General features: G+C 52.7%; 8 protein-coding genes across 8 annotated transcripts; 2 read left to right on the top strand and 6 right to left on the bottom strand.

Annotated features, from left to right (window-relative positions):
* Nucleotides 1-376: 376 nt before the first annotated feature.
* SEPMUDRAFT_80391 (uncharacterized protein) lies at nucleotides 377-1764 on the bottom strand (the record flags this gene model as incomplete). Its single annotated transcript, XM_016910242.1, has 1 exon — nucleotides 377-1764. The coding sequence occupies one exon, from the start codon at nucleotides 1762-1764 to the stop codon at nucleotides 442-444; it is 1323 nt and encodes a 440-aa protein (XP_016763673.1). The 3' UTR covers nucleotides 377-441.
* Nucleotides 1765-2101: 337 nt separating this feature from the next.
* SEPMUDRAFT_60511 (2-isopropylmalate synthase) lies at nucleotides 2102-4436 on the bottom strand. The gene is made up of 4 exons (XM_016909528.1): nucleotides 4375-4436; nucleotides 4300-4318; nucleotides 2523-4250; nucleotides 2102-2463 (listed from the first exon to the last, which is right to left on the bottom strand). Exons 1-4 carry the CDS (start codon nucleotides 4380-4382, stop codon nucleotides 2284-2286), a joined length of 1935 nt encoding a protein of 644 aa, XP_016763672.1. The 5' UTR covers nucleotides 4383-4436; the 3' UTR covers nucleotides 2102-2283.
* A 301-nt stretch (nucleotides 4437-4737) lies between these two features.
* Nucleotides 4738-5420, bottom strand: SEPMUDRAFT_147403 (uncharacterized protein). Its single transcript, XM_016904279.1, has one exon. The coding sequence runs from the start codon at nucleotides 5239-5241 to the stop codon at nucleotides 4903-4905; it is 339 nt and encodes a 112-aa protein (XP_016763671.1). The 5' UTR covers nucleotides 5242-5420; the 3' UTR covers nucleotides 4738-4902.
* A 684-nt stretch (nucleotides 5421-6104) lies between these two features.
* SEPMUDRAFT_15653 (uncharacterized protein) lies at nucleotides 6105-7475 on the bottom strand (the record flags this gene model as incomplete). The annotated part of the gene is made up of 2 exons (XM_016907680.1): nucleotides 6105-6198; nucleotides 6253-7475. Coding segments are annotated over 2 exons (1317 nt in total), but the record flags the coding sequence as incomplete, so codon positions are not given.
* A 416-nt stretch (nucleotides 7476-7891) lies between these two features.
* On the top strand, nucleotides 7892-12638 carry SEPMUDRAFT_80379 (SPX domain protein). The gene is made up of 2 exons (XM_016910241.1): nucleotides 7892-10450; nucleotides 10519-12638. The coding sequence occupies exons 1-2, from the start codon at nucleotides 8072-8074 to the stop codon at nucleotides 10612-10614; spliced, it is 2475 nt and encodes an 824-aa protein (XP_016763668.1). The 5' UTR covers nucleotides 7892-8071; the 3' UTR covers nucleotides 10615-12638.
* On the bottom strand, nucleotides 11403-12329 carry SEPMUDRAFT_17133 (glycoside hydrolase family 61 protein; the record flags this gene model as incomplete). Its single annotated transcript, XM_016908291.1, has 1 exon — nucleotides 11403-12329. A coding segment is annotated over one exon (927 nt), but the record flags the coding sequence as incomplete, so codon positions are not given.
* On the bottom strand, nucleotides 12619-14072 carry SEPMUDRAFT_147401 (uncharacterized protein). Its single transcript, XM_016904278.1, has 2 exons — nucleotides 13002-14072; nucleotides 12619-12918 (listed from the first exon to the last, which is right to left on the bottom strand). The coding sequence occupies exon 1, from the start codon at nucleotides 13897-13899 to the stop codon at nucleotides 13504-13506; it is 396 nt and encodes a 131-aa protein (XP_016763667.1). The 5' UTR covers nucleotides 13900-14072; the 3' UTR covers nucleotides 12619-12918; nucleotides 13002-13503.
* Nucleotides 14073-14172: 100 nt separating this feature from the next.
* SEPMUDRAFT_147400 (uncharacterized protein) lies at nucleotides 14173-15187 on the top strand. The gene is made up of 3 exons (XM_016904277.1): nucleotides 14173-14639; nucleotides 14701-14793; nucleotides 14873-15187. The coding sequence occupies exons 1-3, from the start codon at nucleotides 14597-14599 to the stop codon at nucleotides 15031-15033; spliced, it is 297 nt and encodes a 98-aa protein (XP_016763666.1). The 5' UTR covers nucleotides 14173-14596; the 3' UTR covers nucleotides 15034-15187.
* The last annotated feature ends 220 nt before the right edge of the window (nucleotides 15188-15407 follow it).

The following is a 15407-nucleotide window of genomic DNA, read 5'->3' as shown; positions in this document are numbered from 1 at the left end:
AGAAAGGTCCCTTCAGTCAGGTTTTGATTTTTACCGACAAAAGAACAAGAAAGCTGCGGACTTTCTCCTCATCTGAAATATCTACTATCTATAATGTATATGTGTATACCTAGTCTTAGTCCTAATTTCTGCATGTAAATACATATCATAGCATAATGACTAATGATTAATGATTGTATCTCTCTCTCTCTCTCTCTCTCTCTCTCTCTCCCCTTTTTTATTGTTCGATCTTCCAGCACTGTGGCGTTTCTAGTAGTTACCTCAATAAATTTGGAAAGGTGTTCCGAGAAAATTTAAATACATCATCTCACGGAATGCGAGGTGAGAGGAGGTGAGGTGTCAGAGAAGAAGTCGTTGACGATCTATAAAGAAATGCGTGGGTATCTTGGTCTATCATATTCTATCTCTTCAACAACGACTGTTTTTTATGGAGACTCATCATCACCCTGTTGGCAACGAATCCACCAACATCTCGCCTTCACTCATGTTGTCGCTCCCGCTTGGTCGGCCATGCTCAGCACCAGATTCGGTCTGCGTGCTTCCCGAGCGCATGTTGGCAAGGCGTTTGGCTTTCATCTCTTGCTCATGTACGGCATTGGAGTAGAGTCGGAGTGAGCCAACGACCATGATAACAATTGCACCCAGTGCAAGGATCACACGCCGGGTCATAACCCATCGCAAGCCTTCCACTTCCGACTTTGCATCGGCTTGCAGGTCGACAGTAATCTGATAGTTCAGACGCTGAATCTTGGATTCCATTAAGCGTTCATCGTTCCGCACCGCCATCTTGCGATCGTCGAAAGTGCCTTTTACATCGTCCTTCATAGCCGCGACCTCTTGGCCCAACCTCTGGTTCAAAATCTCAACTTCGTGCTGCAGCTGGGCACGTTCTGTGCGCAGCTTTTCTTGCTCTGCTCTCCGTCGACTCGTGACTTCCGTTTTGAGCTCCGCGCACGCCGCACGGAAAAGATACGTCTCATTCTCTACTTGAGACTTGCTCACCAGCGCTTCTCGTGCTAGGTCCATGTTCTCTGCTAGCATGACACGTACACCTTTCATTGCCGTGATAGCTTGCGCTTCTGTCCAGTTCCCTGCTTTCAGGCGATTCACTAGACTGTACGTGTCAAAGTGATGCACATGTCTTGGCGTACTGATATGCGGCGCTTTTGTGGGAGGCGCATGTTCGTCGACAACTGGACCACCCTTATCTGATATATGGTTTGACGATGGCGAATCCTGTTTTGCTGTCGTTTGCTGCTGCTTCTCCGAGTGTGCTTGGGGATCTGGCACCTGGTCGAGTAGCGTTTCCATGGGTTTATCAGGAGGCGTGTCGAGTGATCCGGGTGCCTTCGGAACAGGCGCCGCTGCGTCCAGAGTGGCAGCTAGCGGAGACTTGGACTGCACAGCTTCCTCTCCCTTTGCAGGCACATCTTCCACCCCCTCGTCCTGCCCTTCCTCCTTCTCCGCCTTGATCTCCGCCTCGCCCGCGTTTTGCAATCTTTTGCCAATCTTCGGCAACGCTTTCTGCTGCGCCTCAAGATCCTCCTTGGTGGGCGGTGTTTCGCTTCTCAAATGTGGCGGCGGTTCATTTGCAGCCCCGTAGCGCTGCTTTTGGGGAACGGTGGTCTCTGGACTCCTTCGCCGTGCCGAAGAGTGGAGTGCACGAAAGCGTACAGCGGCTTTGGCTGCGCGTGCGGACGGCGCGTTGGCCTCGAATCCCTTTGCCAGCATCGGCCAGAGGAAGGGCAGCCGCGGGGCAGCCATGGCGGCCGTTGTGTGTCGTTGAAGGAGAAGGTGAAGTTCGTGCTTCCCCAAGGCACTTTTGCTTCCCGACCTGAGTTGCCTGATTGGAGTCATGCAAGGGCATGCGCAACCGTTCGCAGGTCTTGGCAACTCTAAACTTTAATACTTTATCCACGTCCGATATCGGATGATGGACTCTGCTTGAAAGAAAAAAAATACAGTACCTCCCGGTCCTACCTCCTAATACAATACATCTTCACCTGAGGCAGATATCTACAATGTCTTTACTCTGGTATTAGCATCGGTAGAAAACCCCCTCAATCATTCCTGTAATCCTCAGATACAGGAAAACTAAGGTGTACGACATGGTTGATAGCTTTTGCTTGTTGTTCTATCTGGGTCATATCGGCAGCTGCGAGCATGCTTTTATGCATTCATGTTCTGACACATGAACGAGATGGCGACAACCACATGCTCAGTACCACGTCCTGATCTTGCTTTTTTTTACCATTCACCAGACTCCACCCACATCTTTGCAGCCTAATGCCCGTTCAAGCCCTGAGCACCATTGACCTGGACACTCTGTTGCGCATCAGGAGAGCTTTCGGGCGCACCGCTCGGGTTCTGTGCAGTAAGATCAGGACCCGAGCCTTTCACGTCCAGCAAACCCGTGTTCGACCTCTTGGGTTTGAAAGGGCTCCCGGGTCTGCTTGTCAGGAACTAGAAACAACAAGTCAGCACCAGCATACCGTGTCTTATGATAAATGTTGCGGACTCACAGAAGATGCCGCACCAAGCAAAGCAAAGAGTGAAGACTGAACCACATCCTCGTGGATTCCCACTCCCCAGACCTTTTGATGCGCATCCGCATTCGTACATTCTATGTACGTCGCAGCTTGCGTATCACGGCCCTTGCCGGTGTTGCGCTGCACAGCATGCTCCTTGTAGTCCGCAATATCGAGATCAATTCCCAGGTTTTTGAGGGCATTGGCCAGAGCAGACAGAGCGCCGTTGCCGACTCCTGCAACTTCGTGCTCTTGCCCGTCGATCTCGATGACACCCTTGAAACGTCGTCGCAGGTTCTTGTTTGACGCCGACTTCTTCTCGCCTTCGTTGGCCGCTGGAGGTGCAGGTGATGAGGAGCGGTCTGTTGTGATGTCGTAGTCGACGAGGGAGAAGCGAGGATTTCTGTTCAGATGGTATGCGTCCACAAAGAGATCCTTGATCTCGTTGGCGAGCAGCTCGCGTCCGAGAGCATCTGTTTCGCGTTGTACGATTTTCGAGAAGTCCACTTGTAGACCTCGAGGCAGATCGAGCTCAAGAGTACGTTTGATGATCCAAGCGACTCCACCCTTCCCAGATTGGCTGTTGACACGGATGACGGCTTCATACGTCCTGCCAATATCTCTGGGGTCGAGAGGAAGGTACGGCATGGTCCAAGGATCCTCGTGGCCAGCATTTTCCTTCTCGCGGATGACGAAACCCTTTTTGATTGCGTCCTGGTGGGATCCAGAGAATGCACAAACGACCAGAGAGCCCCCATATGGCGCACGTGGATGCACCGGAATTTTGTTGCTCTTCTCGACAACGTCGATGATGCTGTTGATGTCGGAAAAGTCAATACCAGGGTGGATGCCTTGCGTGTAGAGATTCAAGCCCAGAGTCACCAGATCGACGTTGCCTGTTCGCTCACCGTTGCCAAAGAGAGTGCCCTCTACTCTGTCTGCACCAGCCATCTGTGCCAGCTCTGCTGCTGCAACAGCACATCCTCTGTCGTTGTGTGGGTGTAAAGAGACCGCGATCTTCTCGCGCTCGGTGATGTGTGTACAGAAGTACTCGATCTGATCTGCGTAGACGTTTGGAGTACTCATCTCCACCGTTGCGGGTAGATTGAAGATGAGTGGTTGCTCCTTGCTGGGCTCCCAGGCAGCCTTGACAGCCTCACAGATCTCAATCACAAACTCAGGGTCCGAGTCGGAGAAAGTCTCTGGAGAAAACTCATATGCCCATTCCTCCACACCAGAGTTCGGGTCGTCTTTCGTGATCGATCGCGCATACTTTGTGCACTCGACCGCGAGAGCCTTGCTCTGCTCGTTGTTCATGCCAAACACGATTCTCTGGAAGCAAGGACTTGTGGCCAGGTAAAGATGTAGAATTGCCTTCTTTGCGCCCTTCAAGCTCTCCACTGTCTTCTTGATCAAGTCCTTTCGGCACGGCGAGAGCACTTGGAGCCATACATCCGAAGGCACCACGCCAGGCGTTGTGACCAACCTTCTCGTGAAATCAAAGTCTGTCGCGCCGGACGAAGGGTATGAGATTTCGATTTCCTTGTATCCCAACTTGACCAGCATCTCGAAGTATTTCCATTTCTGCTCGGCGTCCATGGGATCAACCAGGGATTGGTTCCCATCGCGAAGGTCGGTAGCAAGCCACCGCGGGACTTTGGTGAGTTCTTTCGAGGGCCATTGTCGGTTTTCAAGCTTCAATGGCTTGAAGCGGCGGTATTTCTGGGGCCGTGTCAGCGATCTTCCGCAGTGGGGAGTGGTTTGTGTTCACTTTGCTGGGATCCTTGAGCCTGGCGCAAATATCAGTCTCGCGCAGTACTGCGTTGTGAAGAGGTTGCCTACGCACATTGTCATGTCGGCGACCTTGATTTCGTCGTGAACGGAGGGAGGGGTGAACGCGGATGTGAAAGTGTGCGTCAAATACACAGGAATCAGGAACAGAATTAGAAAATTGATGTGACTGCAATGACTGCATGTGAGTGGAGGGGCTCCGATTTGCGGGGAAGCCGGCCGCTCTACGGATCATTTAAAAACTTGTCGATCTCCTACGTAGGGCGCGCATGTATGCATGGTGCCATGGTGGTGTTGGCCCTGTTGGGTGGGGGAGGTACTTATTTCATTTGATATTCAGGAATTGCCATTGCGCTCATGAAGTACATGTACACCTATGTATCTGAGTCACTGCTCGTGGATGCAGGTGCTTGCTTGGTGATTCTACATTGCGGAGAGCTGTGATGATATGACCGATAGATGGTGAAGACTTCCTGTCATCACGACGCACTTGTCTGCTATCGAGCACCCGCCTTAAGGGCTGTATCGTCGTGACGAGCGCGTACACATCTGGCAAACTGGCAAAGACCAATTTCAGCAGCATCTAGACGTCCATTGCTGGACCGTCGTCTCCATACAATGGATCCTTGTTGAACCACGACAGACTTCTGATCTTTTCAATCTTTTGCTCTTCACCCGACTTTCCATAGCACATATCCCAACTACAGCCCACTGGGTACGCTCCAACCATTTCAAACTCACCGGTGAGATCTTCCAACAACCGGTGGGCGACCCCAGCAGGAATAATAACGACATCGCCTTTGCGCAGAATCTCCTCGACCTTTTTCGGATTATCCTCATGGCCGAAACATATTCTCGCTTCACCATTGGATATTCCAAGAAGTTCGTGACTCGTGCTGTGAAAGTGCGAAGCACTGTACATGGTATAACGCCATTGGGGTTTTACCACTCCTATCGAGGAAAGATGTGATTCAATCTGAGAGGCTGAGATCGAAGGCGACGAGAATGCGTTCTGGTATATCAACAGAGGCTTGTTCTGAATTGAAGTGTTTGGGTTCAGGCCGTGTGCTGGGATGTGGTGTCTGAGGACTCGGATGTCTTTGAATGGCGTGACCTTCGCGACCATATTGGAGGTATGAATATGTGCTCTGATGTGGGAGGAGGACGGGTTTGAAGTACATGTGATGCTCAAGATGGAATGCATACAGGTACATTCAAGTTTGCTTAAACTCTCGTTAGTGACGTCAGTGAAGTTGGTGGAACCAACTGGCAAAGGTACGAGAAGCAGAACAGGAAGCAGAGGCGACATCGATCCTAAGATCATGTGCAAGCCATGTCGACGAGGGACTGTGCGAGCTGCCAGTGAAGGAGACTGCGAGCTGACAAAATCTTTCTTGCCGTTTTACACTCGTGCAAAAGCCATTTCGGAGTGTCGACCGAAGTGAGGCCTGTAACGTGCCAAGCTCCCATCCACGGCGAAAGCCCACAGACAGAGCAAAGACAGTGTGCGGCGGCAGAGTTTCAACGTGGTCGAGCCTGAGACCGAGTTGGTCTGCTGTTCACAACCTACCTGATTACGGACATGCCGACTCGTGCTCCCAGAACATACCAGAATACAGGTATTTAGCGACGAATGTCCTTCATCAACTTGAACTCAAACGGGAAGATGGCTCTGGGTCCTGCATGTAGTGGTCCGGTGAAGGCTGCTCTTGCCACAAATCTCGGATATGGTACATTCATTCATACCTGGTAGGTACATACCTTACTCTACCGCCAGCCAGCTCTCCACCGCCGCCAAAGCAGCAGCCCCACGAGAAGTATGACCCCTGCTCTCCCGATGAGAGCCACTGCAACAGCTCTCCTCACGATATCATAGTATCTGCCACGATTAGCAATCTCGGGCAGAGTATGCTGAGCAACGGCCTCCACCCACCCTTCAAGCATATTTGCCACAGCAGCCCTTTTCGAGCGGAGTCCAGTGCCTAGCCCGTGGACACCGCTCTCAAGAGGCTTATCAGCTTCCACAGATGCTGGCACAGTTCGAGACCTGCGATCTACATTCTGCACACCCGTCTCAGATGCTCCTCCAAACGACGGCCTGATGTCCCTAAATTCCGACCCAGATTGCAATTCCACCCTTTTACGATGCTTAAATCTATAGGTCAAAAGCCAAATACACAATCTCACGTCCAAAGGGGTAAAAGTCGGATACGTCCATAGCGTGAGCGCATTATGTGGGGGCATCAAATCCAAGAAATCTTGAACGACACCCAAGGTCAGACCCCAAAGCAAGAGGGGGCCATCTTTCTTTGGTGCCGGGTATTGATTGAACACATCTGCGCGCCAGACTCGGCTTGCAAGAATACTGAATCTGTCTTTGGCTGTGAGCTGAGCATAGCGATTGGCTTGCGAAGTGACTTCTGATGAGGGAGACTCGGCACTGTATAGCGACTCGGTAGGCTCGAGATTGATAGCTGCGAAGATCATACGACCAAGAATTGTAGCGAGCATCCATCTCTTGACGCCTGTCTCTTGGTTTGCGAGGCGGGAAGAGACGTCTTCGAAGGCTATAGTGCGTTGCTGGGGGTCCAGGAGGCTCCGGAGAGGCACCCAATGCGTGCTGGCAACTTCGGTAGGCTGTAGTCTGAGAGCCGGAACATCGTGCGTTGTGAGGAGGAACACGTAGGGACAGAGGACCAGTAGTGGTTTCTTTCCCCAATGTGTTGTAACCAGTCTCTGGGGGAGGTTTCCGCACGGGATGGCATATTTGTTCAAATCCAGGCCCACCTCCTCCCACGCCTCTCGCACCGCGGCTGCTTGGTCGTCAACGTCTGTTGGGTCTCGTTTCCCGCCGGGCAGTGCTATGTGCGAAGTCCAGCGATCGCCTTTTCGGGCGGCGCGTTTGATGAACAGGACTTCTGGCTCGCCATGCTGGGGCCAGTCTTGGGAGAAGAAGGAGTCGAGATCTGGTTTGAAGCTGGCGTCTGTCTCTGTCTCGGGCCAGTGGCTGTAGGAGGGTTTGATGCGGAGGATGAAGGCTACAGAGGCTCTCTTAAGCTGTGCAGGCGACTCCAGGCATGGATAGGGCGTGTCGCGGACGTCTTTGAGGATCGTTTGGAGGTGCGGGACGAGCGTGGAGGGAGGTGTCTGGTCGGCCGATGCGAAGCCTACCATGGCGACTTTACCTACCTGCTTCTGCACTGCCACATGTTAGGTACATGAGGTATAGGTAGTCTCGCGGTACTTTTGCGTTACCTACCCAGGGTGTGGGCAAGGCGCCTGCTATGGACGCAGCTAGTATTTCAAGACAAGGTCAATGAATGGCACCGTCGCATTAATCAATGCAGAGGTGAGATATTGACGACGATTTGACGGGGTCCGTCATCAGATTCAGTCGCAGCCCGTGCCCTGCTCGATCACATGGGATCCATCGGCATTTTCATTGGCACAACCAGCTTTGCGCTGCTGCGGGTGGGGCCTTCAGAAGCTTCTGTACTAGGGTGTTTCGAGGTTGTCACGGCGGCAGACGCAGTACAGTTATACCTTATTATTATTGTCAGTACCTTACCTATGTATCATTGTATATGGACTGAAAGGTTACGGTAATTCTAGTCGTCGGAAGCAAAGCTTGTCTTCCTAGTCATCGTTGTTGTTGCAACTGCCCTTCCTTCTCTGCTAATACAGTACCGTACGGTGGTACCCAATGCTCGCAGCCTCTGCCTGACAGCTTCTGCACGCCTGCATACCACAAGATGCGCTTCGGGAAGACCTTGGACCTCACTCGCTACGGCCCATGGAAGGACAACTACATTGACTACTCCAAGCTCAAGAAACTCCTCCGCGATGACGATAGCGCCCCCAACTCACCGCTCGCCGAGACTGCTCCTGCGCCCGACAAGTGGACCGACGACGACGAGAGCAGGTTTGTCGACGAGCTCGTGAATGTGCAGCTGGAGAAGGTGCACAAGTTCCATCAGGACACGGTCGAGAAGCTGCGCGACCGCACTGCCAAGTGCGAGGCCAAGCTGGACACCATTGCCGCCGCTGAGACTGGAGAGACAGCGGCGGAGGGTAATGGTAATGGTAATGGTAATGGCAATGGCAATGGCAAGGGCAAGAAGCCCATGCCCAGTGAGGCCGAGCAAAAGAACATCCTGCATGACGTGCTGAAAGAGCTGGACCACATCACCAAGGAGACGAATGAGCTCGAAAAGTACAGCCGTATCAACTACACTGGTTTCCTGAAAGCGGCTAAGAAGCACGATCGGAAGCGAGGTGGTGCATACCGCGTACGACCACTGCTTCAGGTGCGTCTGGCGGCTTTGCCATTCAATAAAGAGGACTATGGCCCGCTGCTGTTCCGCCTCAGTGCCATGTACAGTTTCGTCCGGAACAAGCTGGAGGCCACTGACCAGACATACAAGGCGAGCGAGAATGAACAAGGCCGGGAAGAATACATCAGCAAGAAGTTCTGGGTCCACCCGGATAACCTGTTAGAGGTCAAGACTATCATTCTGCGACGTCTGCCCGTGCTCGTTTACAATCCGCAAACCTCAAAGGTCGCCGAGGGCAATCAGCCTGACCCTTCCATAACCAGCATTTACTTTGATAACTCCGCTTTTGCGCTCTACTCTAACAAGGTGGTTAATAACTCGGGTTCTTCACTTCGGCTTCGGTGGTATGGTCAGCTTAATGACCGCCCTGAGATATGGATCGAGAAGAAGACTGTTACAGAAGACGAGCGGAGCTCAGAGGCCCGCTTTGCCACCAAAGCCAAGTATGTGCAGCCTTTCATAGAAGGCGAATATCACATGGAGAAGCAGATCAAGAAGCTCGAAGATCGGGCTGGTGCGGAGAGCTCGGAGGCGCGCAACTTGAAGTCCGCTGTGAGCGACGTGCAGCAGTTCATCAAGGAGCATGACATACAGCCAGTCCTGCGCGCCAACTACACTCGTACTGCTTTCCAGATTCCAGGAGACGATCGTGTACGCATCAGTCTTGATACCGACTTGGCTTTCATTCGCGAAGATGCAGTGGACACTGGACGTCCCTGCAGAGATCCTGATTCATGGCACCGTTCCGACATCGACAACAATGAGCTCGAGTATCCGTTCACGTCCATTCGGAAGGGCGAAATCAGCCGATTCCCGTTCGCGCTGCTCGAAGTCAAGCTGCGTAATACGCCAGGCATGAAGAGCACCGAATGGATCGAGGACATCACGAACAGCCATCTCGTCAAAGAGGCGCCGCGATTCAGCAAATTCGTTCACGGTGTCAGCACACTATTCGAGGACTATGTCAACACTTTCCCATTCTGGCTGGGCGAGACGGAAACAGACATTCGTCGCGACCCCCAGGAAGCGTTTGAAGAAGAGCTGGCAAGGAGGCAGAGGGAACAGGACGATGAAGCTGCTGTTGGCTCGCTGCTGAAGTCCAAGTATGGAAGTAGTCCGGGCCACCGCAGTGCTTCTTACCAACGCTCTCCGTCACAGGCCATCATTAGTCCCGTTGGGTCTCCTGCGGATACGGCGAACAAACACTCTTCCGGTAGCTTCACCAACCGGCTCGGCAGTGCAGAAGTCAGTCGCAGTGTCGCTGCGCCGACACAAATGGACGATGTTGTGGAAGAGCCCGAGGACGACGAAACGGGCACCACAGTGGTTCGACAGGGAAATCAAAACGGCTCCGCACGTCCAAATGGACTGAAGAGCTTATTCCCAACTTTCAGTACCAGTAAATATGCTCAAGCCAAACGCGACAAAGTCCAACTGCCTCCTGGAGTCTCGAAACCAGAATACTGGATCAAAGATCAAGGACCAATCAAAGTCGAAGCCAAGGTCTGGCTCGCCAACCAGCGTACATTCATCAAGTGGATGCATGTTTCGGTGCTCCTGGCATCTCTTTCTCTGGGTCTCTTCAACGCTGCTGGTCCGCACAACAAGGTTGGTCAAGCGCTTGGCATTGTCTACACGCTTGTTGCGGTCTTTGCAGCTGCCTGGGGCTACGGAATATACATGTGGAGGTATACCTTGATCACGAAGAGGAGCGGGAAAGATTTCGATGCTGTTGCGGGCCCGGTGGTGGTCTGTGTCGGGTTGATTGTAGCTCTATGTTTGAATTTTGCCTTCAAGGTGAGTCGTGCTTCTTTCAATGCTGTACCGCTTCGAGATGACTGTGCTAATATCAGGTATTCATATAGTATCGCGCTTTGATGCAGGAACGTAGAGACAAGGATGGCCTCCATACGATGCTTATGCAGGGAGGTGAAAACATGTCTCTGCACGCAGACTTGTAGGTGTATATGCATGTGTAGATGTACTTTGGTGTGAATGGATGTATATCTATTTGAAGAGGAAGTAGTAGGTACATACAGAAACAGGACTTTTCATCTTCGAAGCCCCCCTGCCTACATGTACATGAGACTTTTCTGCTGTCCGCAATGTGGGAAAATTTACATTGAAGAAAGTAAGACGATGGGCCTAGCTGTACACGTCCTCCCTATATGTATCCTCCTGGTTGCTCTTGGGTGGGGACGAAGGCATGTCTACCTAGGTACGTACTGTAAATTTGCGCGATCAATATACCGTCCGTGTCCATCCCTTGACTGATCAAATCTTCTCAAGAACCTAAGAAACCACTTGCAGCAGCTCAAAACTTGCGTCTTGGCAAAACGACCTCCACCCCCGACTGCATACATGTAAGGTACCTCCTCATGTTGGACTTGATTCCTTCCTCCACCTAGGCACGGAAATCCCTCGCATGCTTGCGACTCGCATTCCAGCCTTGGTCCAGCAGATATGTGACCCACTGCTGCATATCAGTCAATGTCCAGTCCGCTGGGAGAGTCTTTTCCGGCTGCTGGCCATATCCACTTGCTGGATCGGACGAGGGAGTGGTGGTAGGAGTAGAAGGATAAGAGGCAGCAGAAGTAGCGCTAGCGGTAGGATAGGCAGAAGTGGAAGAGGCGACGTCGGAGTAGTAAAAGGTCGGTGTTCCCGTCGATGTCGCTTCGGAAGTGGCGTAGGCGGCGCTGGATGCCGCGGCTACGGTCGTGTACGACGCTTCTGGGGTTGCGGTAGAAGCTGCGGGAGCGGAGCTGGGGTATGCGGTTGCAGAGTATGTGGTGTTGGAGTACGACGTATGGATGCTAAGGGAAGAGGCGGAAGCGGTCGTGCTGGCTGGCATGTAAGAGGAAGCTGCTGCGCTGCCTGACGACGCGAGCGGAACAGAAGACGAAATCGCAGCGGGGATCTGGTTGACTGGAGCAGCTGCGGACCACAAGGCGGGGCCGGGAATAGTGTATGAGGCGAGTGGGTTGTAGATGTTGATCTTGATGCCGGGGTCCTCTGCCTTGTAGAAGGATGTAGCGACCTGACCAGCAGGAGTGTCAGTGCCGTCCGATGTGATCTCGAGGTTGATACACTGTGGGTAGTTCTGAGCGCCATTGGCGTCGCCGGCGGAGTGCAGAGCAATGATCTCGTGACGAAGGACGTATTTTCCTGGAGCAATCGAAGAGGGAATGGTCACAGCCCAAGAGTTGTTGTTGGCAATCAGCTCATCAGACGCCCACTTGCCGGGAGCTGCGCTGGAATCGACCAGTCCTCGCTCATCAATCTTGAAGAAGTTGAGTGCAGTCTTATCGATATCAGCAAACTCTCCGTCGACCTTTGCAAGATAGTCCAGCACCGGTCCGTGATGCGAATCGGGCCACGTAGTCCACTGCAGTTCGACTTGATCGCCCGCCTTGATCTGAGCAGCGGTGCCACCAGGGGTCGCGGAGAGATGGCAGACGATATCTGCATCGCCGTATGCGGTCGGAGCGACATAGCCATTGGCCAGGTTCTCTGGGTCACTCCAGCCGGCGACTGTTGGAGGTGGATTCTGGTATTGGAAGGAAGGGCTATAGCCAGAGTACCAAGTTCCGCCCGCGACGAAGCCAGAGACGTAGCCGTGAGCCGCCACAGAGCTGGCCAAGGAGCCGAGAATGGCGGTGATCTGGAGTGCAGACATGGTGCTTGCTGGAAGAGGGATTGATATGCAGAAAGAATCTGGTGGTAAGAATAGCTGTCGTGCCGTTCGTGGAAGCCGTAAGAAATGAATGGACAGTATCACCAGGATACTTGCAAAAGAATGTGATCAAAGGACAATGCTGCACAGCGAACAGGAGAAGAGACAATGGCTTGGGAGAAGGAGAGACGAAGGAACAGTTGGGGTCTTATATGGACGAGATGGACGGCATCGGAGGCGCTCACCGTTCACTCAGGAATGCCATTCCCAACCCCACTTCCACTATACAGTGCACGCGAGAGGATGTTGTCGAGTAAATGATCAGGAGCGTCGTCCATATTGCAAAGTCTTCGGCGCCAAGCTGCATATATAGCATTGCGGAGCTGTGGGTGGCGTAGCGAAGAGTTTCATCGAGCAAGCGAGCAGCACCAATCGCAGTGTTCCACAGCGCGACGGACTTGTGCCAACCAGAACAGGCTGGAGGATCTGGACTTCTGGAGCCGAGGGAGTTGATGCAGGTACGCTCGAGCAGCGTCAGGAGATGATATTCATGAGTGAGAGGACTACTGCATCCGATGGAGTTTTGCAGAGTCTGGCACCGAAGGGGATGAGTCTGTCTGTTCTCGTTCTACTCCTTTCGGCTAGTTCAGGGCTGTATGTTCTCGTTCTACTCACTTCGACTACCTCCTACTGTACTTGTACGTGCACAGTGACGGCAGCAGAATGAAGCCGCGCCGATTTGTGCTTGACCGTGGACCGTTGACCGTTGACCGTCGATGAAGGATGGATGCTTCTGCGTTGGTGTGCTGTGCCTATTTCCCGTGCAGCTTCCCGTGCATTCGGACGTGTTCCCGCAGATGGGGAATTTCCTCCTGGCGCCGTCGTCGATGATACTGTGGGGAACGTGTTCATCTATCCCAATCAAGAACGACAGATAATATAGAATATAGTACCAGAAATTCTCCTAGGGCGATCGAACGGAGAATAAACAGGGCGTATCGCCCAAGACACTCAGGAGTCTCATCATGGGGCTCCCTTGAGGTCCTTGTCTCCCCCGAATCTCATGTGGTCCGATGCAGTTGATCGTTGACCGTGTTGACCGTACCTTGTTGACCGTATTGACGGTGTTGACTGACGGTGTTGTATGGGATCATGTTAGTCACACGTCCAGAGACGGTCAGCACTCCGACGGGAGCCCCTGTTTCTTGCACATTAAACTATTCCGGTCGGTCTTCGCGCACCGCTCCTCCCTCCCACTCCCTCCCTCCCTTCCTCCCTCCCTCCTTTCTCCTAGGAGGTACTGGGAGATAGAACTCCTGCGTAAAACGTTATCGAGGTCCCGCGGGGACTGCCGAACACGCACACTCTGGTTGTCTGGCTGGCCTAGAGCTACTTCTCCTCCCCTCCCTCGCTCTCGCCGGTCGCCGCCATCACCGATACCGACACCACCATCACCATCACCACCATCACCATCATCACCACCAGCACCACCAACACCAACACCACCACCGTCCCGAAACGAGTCACCGGTTGCCGCTGTGGTGGTCCATCCCTCCGTCACACCGCAGCGCATAAACACTCGCACACACACCACAAGTCACGCTCCGAAAGCAACTCACGCCCCTCCCTCCCCACTCCACACGAGCTCAGAATACGAAAAAATATCGTAATCTTCCCCCCGTCGCACAAAAAGTCAGCAGCAGCAGCACGATCTGCATAGATACAGTACGTAGGCACAATAGCCGATTGTTACGACGGGGGTATCGCAAATCCTGGTGAGATCGGACCGTGCAAAAAAGAAGCTGTCATGTGCAGGCTTCACGCACCACACCAATTGGACCAATAAAGTAAATTGGGTTTCGTCACATGGTTGGTGAAAGTCGGTCGGCTTTACGGGGATTGATAAGGAACAAAAGTACAGTAGTCAGGTCAGGATAGGATAACGAGGGCGGGCGACGGGCGCGCATGCGTACACAAGTCACAGACTCACAGGTAGGGGTGTGTAGTCGGTACTAAGGTACTCAAAACTAATGTACTGGAGTCTGGGTACATGTACCACGTCGCGTGGTTGCTATCTTCCCTGCTATCGCTCTTATTCTTATTCTTTTTATTCTTCTTCTTCTTCTTCTTCTTCTTCTTCTCCTCTTCTTCCTTCACTCAACTACTACTACTACAATAGCAACAACAATATTCGCTGCTCCCACCGGCCCAAGACCAACCAGCTGCAATAAGCAAGAAAGAGACAGCCCTGCCAAACAACCTGCATCAACATGGCAGACGTCAAGGTCGCAGAGCCCGTAGCTCCAGCCGCAGGTACTGGAACCTTTTCCTTCAAGTCACTGACCATATCGCGAGCTGACAAAAGTCCTTTTAGCAGTCGAAGCGGAGACGCCAGTAGCGACTACCGAGGCTGCTGCTGCTGATGCTCCCGCTCCAGCTGCCGCTCCTGTAGAGGCCACCACCGAAGGTAGGATCTAGCCAGTACTAGAGAGAACGAGAGAGAAAGATCGAGAAGAAGCCGTGTCCTGACGTGGTTTCAATCATAGCCGCCGCCGCCCCCGCAGCGGAAGCACCGGCAGCAGTGGAAGAGCCCGCGGCCGAAGTCAAGACTTCTACTGCCGAGAAGAGGAAGAGCCGGTCCGCCGATATGCTCAAGAAGCTTCAGTTCTGGAAGAAGGAGAAGAAGGAAACTGCCGTTGCAGCCTAGATGGATGGATGAGCGATGAAGCGAACGAAGGGTGTTTTGTGGGCATGATTTGTTGTTGTTCTGTGGCTTCTTGTTTGGAGCGTCGTATGATGATACCCTTTCGTGTTGATATCGGAACACCTAATCAAACCATGGCGTCTGCGATTTTGAGCTGCTGCTTCCCTCCTTTCCCTTTCCTTTCTCTTCGATCTTTTCTATGACGATCAACCATATGTTGTTGGCGTCTCCTTTCGACTGTGCTATGAGGGTGAGCCAGTCGTGCTCAGCTGATATATGGCGTCATCCCTTCACGGCTACATACCTTACATGTAATGTCGTCCACTTCCGGTTCTTCCTCTGGTGCGGAAGCTGCCTACATGTAAGATATGTAAGAT

The sequence above is a fragment of the Sphaerulina musiva genome (genome assembly GCF_000320565.1).
Source record: "Sphaerulina musiva SO2202 unplaced genomic scaffold SEPMUscaffold_2, whole genome shotgun sequence".
NCBI lineage: Eukaryota > Fungi > Ascomycota > Dothideomycetes > Mycosphaerellales > Mycosphaerellaceae > Sphaerulina > Sphaerulina musiva.
This window is presented reverse-complemented; position numbering and strand designations above follow the sequence as displayed.

What these genes read in the sequence shown, in the direction of transcription:
- SEPMUDRAFT_60511 (XM_016909528.1), bottom strand. An exon ending in TGCTTGGTGCGGCATCTTCT is followed by an intron (nt 2,464 to 2,522) that starts GTGAGTCCGCAA and finishes TGTTGTTTCTAG; the next exon opens with TTCCTGACAAGCAGACCCGG.
- SEPMUDRAFT_147403 (XM_016904279.1), bottom strand. Translation starts at nt 5,241, where the DNA reads ATGTACAGTGCTTCGCACTTTCACAGCACGAGTCACGAACTTCTTGGA.
- SEPMUDRAFT_80379 (XM_016910241.1), top strand. Translation starts at nt 8,072, where the DNA reads ATGCGCTTCGGGAAGACCTTGGACCTCACTCGCTACGGCCCATGGAAG. An exon ending in GTTTGAATTTTGCCTTCAAG is followed by an intron (nt 10,451 to 10,518) that starts GTGAGTCGTGCT and finishes GTATTCATATAG; the next exon opens with TATCGCGCTTTGATGCAGGA.
- SEPMUDRAFT_147401 (XM_016904278.1), bottom strand. Translation starts at nt 13,899, where the DNA reads ATGCGCTGCGGTGTGACGGAGGGATGGACCACCACAGCGGCAACCGGT.
- SEPMUDRAFT_147400 (XM_016904277.1), top strand. Translation starts at nt 14,597, where the DNA reads ATGGCAGACGTCAAGGTCGCAGAGCCCGTAGCTCCAGCCGCAG. An exon ending in GCCCGTAGCTCCAGCCGCAG is followed by an intron (nt 14,640 to 14,700) that starts GTACTGGAACCT and finishes AAGTCCTTTTAG; the next exon opens with CAGTCGAAGCGGAGACGCCA. An exon ending in TGTAGAGGCCACCACCGAAG is followed by an intron (nt 14,794 to 14,872) that starts GTAGGATCTAGC and finishes TTTCAATCATAG; the next exon opens with CCGCCGCCGCCCCCGCAGCG.